The sequence below is a fragment of the Aulostomus chinensis genome, chromosome 15 (assembly GCF_037954235.1).
Source record: "Aulostomus chinensis isolate RoL2024-O1b breed Wild chromosome 15, RoL_Achi_v1.0, whole genome shotgun sequence".
In the NCBI taxonomy this organism is placed as follows: domain Eukaryota; kingdom Metazoa; phylum Chordata; class Actinopteri; order Syngnathiformes; family Aulostomidae; genus Aulostomus; species Aulostomus chinensis.
In genome coordinates this window covers 18,530,797-18,543,810 of record NC_141334.1, presented here as the reverse complement: position 1 = coordinate 18,543,810, position 13,014 = coordinate 18,530,797, and the positions used below count along the sequence as shown (strand labels likewise).

The 13,014-nt window shown below is 44.7% G+C and overlaps 1 protein-coding gene across 1 annotated transcript in view; it reads right to left on the bottom strand.

Annotated features, from left to right (window-relative positions):
- srrm3 (serine/arginine repetitive matrix 3) overlaps nt 1-13,014 on the bottom strand; it is a 69,497-nt gene that overhangs the window by 26,017 nt on the left and 30,466 nt on the right. The window contains exons 2-3 of the mRNA XM_086226065.1: nt 12,265-12,581; nt 3,301-3,402 (exon numbers count right to left, since the gene is read on the bottom strand). Coding sequence (XP_086082191.1) covers nt 3,301-3,402; nt 12,265-12,569 — 407 coding nt within the window. The 5' untranslated portion in view covers nt 12,570-12,581. The remainder of the gene's footprint in view (nt 1-3,300; nt 3,403-12,264; nt 12,582-13,014) is intronic.

The window sequence follows — 13,014 nt, the reverse complement described above, 5'->3', positions numbered from 1 at the left end:
AGCCTGCTGGAGCCCAGGCTCAGCTCCTGCATTGATCCGGCTCTCATCGACCAGCCTGCCTGGGATTGCAGGCCTGAATTGCTGAATGAGAGGCTTTACACAGTGCATTCCACCTCTCGCTCTGCTCCCATCCATTCTGCAGCAAATCAATGTGGGACATCGGTAAATAGAGTTATGAGCTGGCACGTCCACGCTTACTGCTGGCTGTTTATGGCTACTGTGTAGGAGTATTAAGCTACAGCTCAGGGGGCTAAACTGTCAGTACTACTAGTATCTGTGTAAAAGATAAAACCTCTCAGCTAAACAAACTGCTGTTGACTGAGGGGAGCAGTATATTTGATGGAGACGGCTAACTTTAGCCTCTACATATCTGTTTATACATCTGTGTATTGATTTGGCTCAGATGTTGATGACATCGGAAGCTCTGACCGTCATAGGTTCAATTTCTGAATTCACCGGTAATGCATGAGGCGAGCACAGGGAGAGTCTTCGCCATCAGTAATCGTTATGATCAACAGAAGCAGCTACACTGATCAGACGAGCGCATGACCGAAGAACAGATTGCTATTTCTTTTTTTGGCAGCTGGTCTTTTTTGTTGTCCATCGTAGCGCAATGACACTGTCGTCTGGATATTTATACCGACAGGAACATGTTCCATTTGTGCCGAAGTCATTGACAGTGTATCCCAGACGTTACTGTGAGTGCATGGACTATGGCACCCGCGAATTTGGGATATTTACAGAGGGTTTGTTGTTGTTTATTTTTTCTGGGAATAATTTGATATGAAGTGTTTTTCTGTTGTCTTATATATTATCTTTTAATAATACTTTGAACTTACGTATACCTATAAGTCAAGCATACAAGTTTACGTGGCTCTAAAGACAAATAGTCTTGGAACGTGCTTCCATATAATCCTTATCGTATGTGAGTATCTCTTTGATGTGGAAATGGCCCAATTAGTCTGATTACTCAGGAAGAGCTGGGAGACCCCCTCGTAAAACACCTTTAACTACTTCCTGAGGTCCAGGAGTTTAAATAAGGTTACATGCAGCTATGTCATTGATTCTGCCTGGGAAGCACGAGCAGGAGATCTCGGATCCGTTTCTAATATTAAAGAAGTACATTGATTAACTAAATACGTTGTTGGATCATTTTCTACCTCTTTGGGAACTGCCACAGAAACATCTTTATTACATAATTTTAACATGTTTGGAAAGTGGAGGGAATTTAATGAAGCAACACCAAACCAGGAATGACGGTGTTTGTGCCAGAGATGGAGACTCGAACCCTTCAGTCACACATGCGACTTGAGACTTGACTTAGTTTTGTGACTCATTAACAACATCGATCGTTCCCTGCTGTCATGCTCATTCTTACACCTCTGTCTGATTTGTGATTATGATGAAATGACCTGCTAACAGAGTGTTTGTCTTTATTTCATTTCTTTCATAATTCAGTCAATACGCCTATTAAAGAGTTTCATCCCAATGCCAACCAACAGGGTAATTATGCCGTGGCGGCCATGAAGCTCTAGATTAAGGCACTTCATTTATAAATTAAATGTTGAACAGAAAGTGTGTGCGTGTGTGTGTATGTGTTAAGTCTGGGTGAGTGCTGAGGGTGAGGAATAGTAGGAGGATAACAACTCTGCAAATTACATTCTTCTCCAATTTTCCACATCAAGGCCCTTCTGTAGAAGGAGTGCTGCAGACATTGAGGCGAGCTCTGACATCCCAAACTGACTCACAAGTGTCCTTGAGAATGAAAGAAATCAAACTGAACTTTTCATATGAATATAATGTTCTTTCCTCCAGGCTACAAATGTTTCCTTTATTCCTCCTGGTGTAGATAACCAGCTCCCCCCTCTTCCACCTCCTCGTTTCAGCATGGTCTGGTTAAATGTCAGACACCAGCTGAGGTGGCGAGGAGGAAGGGAGTCATCCATCTAGTCTGTGAGGCAGGAAGAATCAGTGTCATTACCAGCCATTAGTGTACAGACAGCAGGTTACATCTCAATCCCTCACACGTTCTATGTGACGGACTGACTCAGGAGGACTACCACGCCCACGTCCTGCTGCTGCTCTTCCTCATCGTTCGCTGACATTTGGGAACGAAGCAGAGGATAAAGTCTTTTGTCGCCTTGCAGAATACGACTAAGCGTATCCTCTGCAGACTCGAGGAGAACATGCCAGCTCTACATAAAGGACGGGAACATGTGTTGCTCTGTGATCCGCACAAAAACGATACACATTCATCTCGTTTTGATTCCTTTAATTCCATCTGTGCATGCGTCAGATGAGACACTCCCTCCCATCCTGTGCTCAAAGGGAGAGCGAGGCTTAACGCTAAACAAATTGACAATTATCACGACAATCTTTGCCTCATTGGCTTCCAGCGGAGTTGAGAATAGACTTTAAAATGCTGATTATTCTCAAAGCATTGCCCGATCTTAATGTATACAGGGGAAAGGTCTGACCATTTCAAAGTCCAAGATTTAATTGGTAAGTTATTGCTCTTTTCAGATTATGATCCATATTCTTTGCATGCCGGGGAACATTATGAGACCAGCGGGCCATTTCTCATCACCTGCTTGCCCGATCTGTCTCTGATTGTGATATTTCTGTCAAGTATTATTAGATTTATATTCATTTTGTTAATAATTCATCATCATGGTTACAAAACGGTATCTTCCCCAAAAAGCAGATTAAAAAGATTTGTGCCAGAGAGAGAAGAAAAGATGAGGGAGAAATAAAAAGACCAGAGAGAGGCAAAGAGCAGATGGTGAAAAACTACTCATGCACACCCGCCACTGATATCCATGATAGGCCTCGACAATAAGGACTCTTCTGAAGTGAAGGTAGCGTGAGCAACTTACCTGCCAGATCAGGGACGTTGTAAAAAGCGATGGGATTTTAAATGAAAGCATATTAACTTGAGCATTTGTATTGTCTTGCAGCTGAGGGTCTTTTGATTCACTGTCTGTTTGTGAGTTGATGCAAACATGAGGTGCAAAACATGGTGAAACCTGGTGGTGGTCCAGAATGATGACAGAGTCTACGTAGCTCAAAAAGTAAATTACAGCACACCAATGTACTTTGTTCATTTTGCAAAATCTGATGACCAAAACTTCTTTCATGTTTTCTCAAAAAAGTTTGGAGATTTTTTCTCCTCTTCAAACTGCCCACCAAGATTTTTCTCTATGTTCTGAGGTTTTTTTTTTTTATTCTAAGGCTCCTTGATATATCACTTTTTTTCAACATTTAATTGATGGTAAAAACAATGTGCTTGAGGCTACTTACACAGGCTGCGTGTGTGCACCCTCTCTGGTGATGACGCCCTCTTTATCCATCAGCATTTGTCTGAAAGTGCTCACTTTCTGTCGAATCTCTTCTTCTGTGTACCTGTAAATGGACATGAAGACACGATGTTAAGCGGACACACTTGCACCAGTGCGGATGGAGACAGTTCTGGACCTACCACATATTGAAGCAGCAGCAGTGGTGACTGTGGTGATGTGACTACTGTCAAAGCCGTCATCTGTCATACCCGCCCAATGCTACATAGGAGCCATGTCAGCCCTCTGCTATCGAACAGGCGTCGAGAGTCTGAGCAAAATGCCAACTTACACTGAGCTGAAGATTCACTGTCAGCCTTTCTCAACCCTGGTGTGATTCTTCACTGCATGTTATGTTTTATTCTTTATTAGAGGGCTGCAACATGCTGAGTTGTTGACTTATTGGTGAAGCCTGAGGCATATTTAGCATTCTACTGCAGTATGAGGAAGAAACAACCAAAGACCACTGTGTGTGTTGGACATTGTTTGTGCAGATAAAATTATAATTACCAAATACAAATACTTAAAATGCCTCTTAATCTTTTTCCTTATTAAAAATTCCAGATTGTACCTGTATGAATATACAAATATTAGGCCTCTACCTAAAGGTTCTATGTGATGCTTGGACTATCCTGACGGTGTTCTCTACATAATCACAGCAAACAGGGCTGCAGCTCACACGCAGCAAGGCAAATGCTAGCAGTCTGTACTAAGATGGAGTGTTCGCTTAATTTGTCCAAAAAAAACAATTATGCTACTTCATGTTTAACCACTGCAGTAGGCATCTGGTCTTGGGGATTATTGTTGTCATGTGGCAGTTTTTGACAGCGGGGCTGACCTCTGCCTGCGTGCCTGGCAATGCGCTTGGCTGGCGAGGCCTCGCTGCTCACCGGCTGTCTGCAACCTGGCGGTTGACGCTGATGGTCCGGGGCCAAGAATAACCTTATGTGGGTGAATCACGTTGAGGTTTGCCACTGGCTGGAGTGTCTGTGGTGGCTCAACGTGATGTTGTCAGAGCGGGGAGAGCGAGCTGAGGGGCTCAAAGTTGGGTGGAGCACATATTAAAGGTTCTACCACGTCCTCGGGCCTGTATATGAACAATAGTAGTGTTCTCCTCGGTTCTCAAAGAGAACACTCAGCTCTGCTTGGGGGGGTTTCCCAACCGATGACTGAAACCATTGAGATTCAGCCCTCGCAAATATTCAGTTCACATGTTCAACTGCTGGATTAAGGAGCTCTCCTACTTTTTCAGTCAAAAAACATCTTGGACTGGAGGGCAACTTCTTATCGAGCACAAACATACTGTAGGTGCAACACCAAAACCACCACCGCGCTAATTCAGCACAGAACATTATGAATACATCAAACAGCCCTGAATCTTTACTGCATATACTCCCAATTAGTAGACATCACCGCCCTGGACTGTTGGGCTGCTGACAGCTCTATCAGGGAGACGGTACTAATTTAACCAGCCTGAGATTCTCATACGTTTGGTATGCAGGTCAGTATATGTGGGCACATCACACTGTACAGTGAGCTGATCTGGTGTTTTCACACCTTCCTCATAGCATCTCTCACCATTCTGCTTCGGCTGCTGTAATGAGCTGTAATCAGCTACAGGGGCAGATAAACACGAAGGGAAAGAAGAGGATGGAGGGAGGGAGTGAGAGAATTAATAAAGCTGTGAAAATATGACCAGGAGCCAGACTTCCGACACACACGCACACACACACGCACACGCACGCACGCACGCACACGCGCACACACACACACACACACACACACACACACACACACACACACACACACACACACAGAAATCATTAATAATCTAACAAACACAGTATAGATAGATAGATCTGCCCAGAACAGCTGTACCTACCGCAATAAGGGAAATTAATGTTAGAAAGCACTTTTAAAACAGAGATTTGATCACATTTCAGTTACAGTCGCTTACAAAAACTGTGAGAATAGGCCCATGGATACAATGGATAATCATATTGTTGTAGGGTTATATATTATATACGTTATTAGTATCATCCATGTTATGAGTGTTATATCTATATCTATCTATCTATCTATCTATCTATCTATCTAGACATTTATTTATAAAGATGGTGCATGATTGCATATTATGTGTTAATATTAAGTGAAATATTGTACAATACACACTTTATTTGTACAATACAATGGAGAGTTTGAAAGAGAATGTGTTTTTAAAGCTGTGATAGCGGACATAAATGTGCTTAACTCTGATCTAAGCAGACACAGCACTTTTGTGTACCTATGTTGTTGTATTTTTGTTATTTTTTTTCCACAATTCTAAAAATTACCCATTGTTATTTTTTTCTATATCTTATGCTGTTATTCTTTTGCTGTAATTCATGTTTTAATATCCGTTCTACTGCTTATCCTGGTAAGGGTCGCGGGGGAGGGGGGGGGGGGTGGAGCCTATCCCAGGAGCCTTCAGGTGAGAGGCAGTGTTCACCCTGGACAGGTCACCAGTCCATCTCAGGACCAACACATAGAGACAGACAACCATTCACTCTCACAGTCACACCTACAGTCAATTTAGAGTATCAGTCAGCCTCGTCCCCTCTTGATGTCTTTGGACTGTGGGAGGAAGCTGGAGTACCAGAGAGAACCCACACAGGAACAGGGAGAACATGGAGACTCCACACAGGAAGTCCCCGTGCTCGAGCCGGGGCTTGAACCCACAACCTTCTTGCTGTGAGGCAACAGTGCGAACCACTGCACCACCGTGCCACCCCCTCATGTGTTAATATACTAAACTAAACGAAAAACTTAAATGTTTGGCATGATATGAAGGAAACACCGATTTAGTCTAAGCTTGCTTATTTGTGAGTCTGCAGACATATTCTGCCTCCCTCTGGGAAGGATTTCTGCAAGATTTTATAATCTGGCTTTGCTCCCATTCAACCACAACATCATCAGTGAGAGTGGCGGCTGATGTCGTCTGATAAGGCCTCACTCACACTGAGTTGGTCCCAAGGTGTTGGATGGGGTTGCAATCGGGGATCTGAGCAGGCCGGTCACGTTCTTTAGCAAAAAAATCAGACTCTGTCTAATCTAGCATTTCCAGGTCTTCTGTCCTCGGGGAGAGAAAAGACAAACAGCTAAATCTCTTTTTTTGTAGTCTGCAAATGACTGTGAATCACAGCCAACATCAGATAAGAGCAGGAAAGACACAACATGGCTGCTCACATTGCTCTTTTATGTTCTTCTACACTCTGGAGATTGTTTCTTGGGGGAAAATCTGTTTTTTTTTGACTGGGTAGAGTTATGGGCCTGGATAACAACTGCAGGTGGCGCTGTCTTGTTACAAGAACACTCAAATATCTCTGCCATCTGAATCATGAGCGAGAGCTGTCTCCTGCAGCAGCTGGGGAACTGTCCATCACTCAGTGCTGAAACACACACTTGTGCAAACACATCCTTTCTCTTTCACTGCAGACAGAGATGCTCTATACGCTGGGTTGTAAATGAACCAATTTTGGCGTGGAAATGGCATTAGTCTGAGGGGTGTTTGCTTTTCTCAGATTAAACACGGCAACTGATACGATGAATTCTGAGCTGCTGCTATCGGCGCAATGACAGCGCAGAGAACGAGATTAGGAGAATGGAGAGTTGAAATAGCTGGAAGATGGCCCAGCCACTCTGACAGCACCGTCAGGTCCTGCTCTAGGGGTGATCTCTCAACCCAGCAGCTGTCAACTCAACACAATGGATGTCACAAATATATTCATGGCTTTTCATGCAGGCCCGGGACTCATCAGCATACATTAGGTGCTTCCTGAAAACTTCACGGCAGCTTGTGCACGCTCCCGGGTGTCCGGAGGAAACCTGCGTGATAGTTAAAAGCTGCTGAAGGCCCAGGATGGTGAGGACGTTAACACCTAAAATGACGCAAGAAAACACTGGTCTGAAAATGCAAGCTACAGAATCTCCTCCTCCTCTTTGTGCTGCTCTTAATCCTCGTCTGTCATCCCTCTGAATTCCTAGGTTCTGAACATCCCAGTATGAAGCACACAAGTTTGGTTCTTTTTCTTCAGCCTGGGAAAGTAACTGGAGTCGGACAGTAAACGGCTAGCAGTTATGCCGCTTCAACAAAGCATCTGGGGTTTGGAAAGGCCTGGAAGAACCCTCGAATGCACCTGACACAGACAGGAACACAGTGAAGGACTGGCTGGTCTACGGGGAAGAATCTGGTGTATATGTTAGACTGAAGACTCCTCTGCGATTCCCAAACATTGGAGCTACGTTTTAAAGAAGTCAGGAGAAAAATCCATAGTGAGTGCTGAATCAATGTGTGTAAATGGCCACGTATTGGCTGTTTGTCAGACGCTTATTGGAGCGAGAACACTGAAACAACACATCACCCCGCTGCATTTAATTAACACTTCCCACAGCTGTAAAGGTAGCAGCTTTCTGCATAACACACCATCTGTTTGACATCGGAGGGGCCAGCCTGAGTGGTCTGAGGCTGGCTTAGAGAGGGAGAATGGCTGTTACCGTGGCACACTATTCTTCACCTTTAGGAGAGACTTTAGGGATCCAAATGAAAGCCACTGAGTCCAGGCATACCGTCCTGAGACACAGGGACACTGATCAGAGGGAGGAACGATTTCCTGTCACCTCAGTCATGAAAAATCACCACAATTAAAAAACCTGATTGGAGTAATTAGACATCTCCACACACCCACAGATCGTAACATTTAACTCACGACCTGGCGAAAAGAAAAGTCCTGGTCCCGAGACCATGCTTAGACTATTAGTCATTGATTTGATGAGGACGCGTGTAGGGTATGTGGGTGTTTGCTCAAGTGTGTACCTGATGCCTGAAGTCATCTCCAGGCACTGCACCTATGAAACAATGCAAACAACAATCCAAGCAAAGTGATGTTTGTGAGATAAAAAGGCTCAGCGTACACGGGGAAGGTGAACCTAAACGTGCCACATTCCTATTTCAGAGGCGGAATTAAAAGAAGCGACTGAGGGGAATGGTTTAACTCTCAAGCGGAGAGTTTCAATTGCTGCAGCCCACACTCATAGATTTTCTGATTCGAGAACAGATAGTGAGACCAAACAGAAATAGTAGAAAAGGCACCTGTCAGCAGATGAAGACCTCCCTGTAAGGACTTCAGAGGAGCCACTCTCTAATTGCTCCCCTTCATTACAAAACCCTTGTAACAAATTTTAAGCTGTTTTATTCTTCAATGGACTCATTATACTGGCTTGGCCGTGAGTCTGAGAGATTTCCCTGCACCTGAGAGGTCTGTTATAGACAAACACACCTCCAAGGTGCAACACGCTGCACAAAGCAGATCCAGCCAAGGCCAGAAGACAGTCAGATAAACATAACAACATCTGGTCCAGTTTCAAAATAAAACATGACTGTATTGCACATAAATATATGATCTTTAATGATGGTTTAGGATCTCTGACACAGATGACGAGAGGCTGATGTTAGAGGGGCAGAGAAATGACTGTTTGTTAGCTGTTCTCTTATACAGTTACAAGTATAGTGAATTTCATCGTCTCATAAATCCAGCTTGGAGGAAAGAAGGTGGAATCCCCGCGTTACAGGACACGTTTATCATCGTGTGTCTTGTGAAGCTTGGAGGGAAACCTCCTTCAGAGCAGTTATTCACTCTGGCCTGAGAGAGCAGACTTCTTAATAAGCTTTTCACACCTCCTGAAATTCAAAACGTCTCACTGCACATTTTACCAGAGTGGTAACACAGCAGCAGAGGCCAAATGCAGCCACTCAGCTCTCGGATGTTTTTATGAACCTCCTCCTCTCTATCTCAATTTCAAGCAGACTCTTCTCTCTGCAGGATCATTTGGCCCAATGCATTTTTGCATAGGAATAAGTGCAAATTCCTTTCTGCATCCTTGTGTTTCTGGCTTGTGTGTGTAAGCTATATCACCTCTATAGAAGGCTTTGAAACAACACATGCATTTTTCAACACAAACTTTATTTTCCGCTTGGTAAATGAAGTCTCATCTTTAAAACGCTTACACAGGGAAAGCTCATTAGCAGACACTTTGTCATACTTGGACAACATCTCCTGGTCCCCTCCCTGAAGCCAGTCTTTGTCTGTGCATGTGGAAACATAAATGTGGTTTCAAGCCTGCTGTTCAGACGGAGTGAGGTGCTGTGAATGGAGCTCATTAGAGAGCAGGAGAAAAGACTCTGACACCACAGGAGTGCAAATTATGTACAATCATTATGCCTCAATTAGCGTGAAAAAAAACCTGCGATACAATCTGGACCCTATCACAAGGAGCTGCGCTGGAGTTTTAAGTTAGTAACATGTCAGGGGTTGAGACAGAGCTGAACACCTGATGAAACATCAGGATCTTTGTACACTTCCATGTTCTCCAAAAGTTCTGCTCATGGAGGAATGGACATACGGACCCTCCAGGTCTAACATACATCCCTGGTCCCTGAAGCAGGAGAGTGGTGAAGGCTCCGGTGGATGGGGGATGCTACCAGGCCTGGATGGCTCCATGAACACACTCCTTTGATTGCTGAGCTTTTCTAATTTGCTCCCAGAACCAAGACTACTCATTCTTGCTGCATCTCAAGAGAAGATGGCTGGATTGGAGGGGGAGGGGTGGGGTGCTGTATGTAAGGGAGTGTTGTGTCTGCCCCCCACCCCTGGCCTGGTCCTTCACTGAGGCCTCAGTCAGGACAGGGACTCAGGGGCGACAGAGACTGAGCCCACTGGCTTAAATCCACAACAAATGAAAACAGACTCCAGCCACCATCTTAATTGTGTCTAATGCCTGGCATTGCCCCCTCCCTGTCCCTGTGTTTCATCCCCCACTCTATCCCTTAATCCTGCACTCATGCATGCACACTCTCGCAGTTAAAGAGGCACATTAGAAATTGGAGAGGCATGAGAAGATGGTGTGAGCCAAGCTGGCAAATGAGATTCTCCTTTTATTAAAGCTTAACAAGATGACTTGAGTCAGTCCAAAGCTTTCACACTCAGCAGAGCAGTCGCCGTCCCTCAAGAACCACTGTCGGCCAGCCGGGCCTGCACCATCTGACGAGTGAGGGGAGCTGGTATGAGCGGGTGTCTGCTCTCTTTCTATTCTATCATCATTAGCCAAGCTGCAGCACTGTTCCACTAAGGAATCATGAGTCTTTTTAGACTGTTTTTAACCAAGAAGCAACTATGTCTACTCCAGGCCAGGAATGACGATGAGAAGACCTGAAGGAAGGAAGTAGACCACACCCCTCTGTCTCTCTTCCTGTTGTTATTAAGTCCAGTAGTCTCAGCTCAGCAGTTTGTCAAAGCCCTGCAGTCTTAATGAGTCTCCACTGCCTGACAAGCACTCTCATGCTCAGGAAGGAGACACGAAGTGAAGTTTAATCCATCTTTGTGTTTTTAGAAAAAGCACAGGAGCTATTATTTAATTCATCTGGCTGCACTGAAATTGCATGATCAGCAGGAAAGAGGTAGCGCTCGAGGCTCGGAGATTTCAGAAAGGACAAATCTTTTGTCGGGGGGGGGGGACGGGACATAGCTCTTCTTTTACAAAAAAGTCCAACATTCTAGCTTTAAATTGTATTGGAGTGAGTTTAGAGCAAAGACAAACCTCTCTCAGTACCTTACCCTTGAATCAATGAAATCACCTCCCTAGCTAGTGAGGATTTACCGTCTTTGTATAAATGACAAATGTGACATGAGTCAAATGTCAGCAGGTATCAGTAGCAATGTGAGTTACAGCTCGTCGTTGATTATACTGTACATGTATGTGAACGTGTGTGCGTGCTTGTTTGTGCATGCGCGTCCAGATTGGCCTGAGAGAAGCCCTGTGATGGTGGACTCCAGTCACAACAATTTTCATGACCACAGTGCTAGCGTGCAGCGTGCTCTTCCTCACTCTGTGCTGGAGGACACGTATGCTAATGAAACACACTGCGCTAGGCCGGGCCTGTCTTCTTCCTTGACTTTCTCTGTGGCAACATCACTAACTATTACGAACAGCAGTTGATGTGAAATTCACGTGCTCGCTGCTACGGATGAGCAATGTTTCATTGGCGACATGCACACGATTGTGTGAGCACTAGTAATAATCTTTGTCAGGCATCGCCATCTGGGATCCGAGAGGAATGAAGTTTGTGCTGACTCTCACCAGATCAATCTTAGTAGGGATTACCAGAATTTATTGTTCCCACCTGCTCAAACAAGAATGTCATCTCCTTGTATTTGCCAAACTACAAACGCACGAACAGAATCTACTCAGAAGCTGGAAATCAGATGAAATGCAGAAATATTCTTCTTTTCCCTTCACGATTGAACTCCCACAGTTGTTCAAGGGGAGGTGAGGTCACTCTTGCATCACCTCAGGCATACATATGGATATCGCCCTTGGTTCTCCACAGTGGCCCAACTAGCGAGCGGGACACGATCCTTCGCTTGTTGCCAATTATGTTGAACAGGAAGCATCGGGCCGAGCCCAGGCCTCTGACAAAATAGTCCCTGTAGCATCCCGATGGTTCTCTCTGCCTCGGCACCTACATCTCACAAGTTCTTACACTGGGAGACTCCGATGGGTATTTGAGATTTAAGAGACTTGTTTCATTTATTTGTTTAAGGTCAGAACCACTTATACACACAAATTCCTTCTTGAATCACTCATGCAAGCTGTTGAGGTGAATTTCTGGCTTCATGGATATTTTTGTTATTTTTCTGTGTATCAATAGTTGCTGGCATCGTGGTAACAGCCTTTTTGTAGTTTTCTGTAGAATTCTCACTCGATTTTGAAGCAATTAGTGGTTCCAAATGTTCATTTCAAGCCAAACTGGATCAACCAGCTCCCCCAGTGAACACCATCAAATGTCGAGCGTGAACTCTTTGAGTGTTTTAGAGCTTTGTTGCTGCCTACTTACCCCTGCTCCTCCATCATCTCTTGGAGCTCCATACATTTAAGCTCTACCCTCCTCTTCCTCTCGTGGTCCAAAATCTCTCTGTGTGGCTTTTTCACCAGGACAGGCTCTGCTTCGGGCTCCTCCTCCTCCTCCTCCTCCTCCTCCTCCGTACCTGGCTGTCCTTCCTCAGCTTTAGCTTGTAGGATGGCGGTCGGCATCGGCCCTGTTGATCCTGCAGCTTTTTCTGTTCCTGCTCCAGGGACAGCTGGCTTGGCCATCCCGTTTGCACCATCCTTGGGAGATGGCACCCTAGCCACATCGTACATGATGACGGGACTCTGCAGGGACACAGTTGATGGAGAGAAATTGTCTGCTTAGTAGTCTGGTGCATTCATTTAATCTATTCTTTCATTCCAGAACATTTTGCACTGCACTCATGGTGATGAAAGTGATATATTATTATGCAAATGGAACACATTTAGCAAAATATAATAAAGAATTTGTATCCGGTGAAGGACCATTTACAGTCCCTGCACCACCATTTGTCATCCACGTAGCTGCGACCCAATTACAAATCTGGCCACACAAACACACACACACACACACACACACACACACACACACACACACACACACACACACACACACACACACACACACACATTTCATCTATACAAAATGTACTTGGAGTGACAGCAAGCCACGAACAGTTACATACTGGACAACACACAGCAAAAGGTGAGCCATTGGTGACTTGATGCTAATATATCC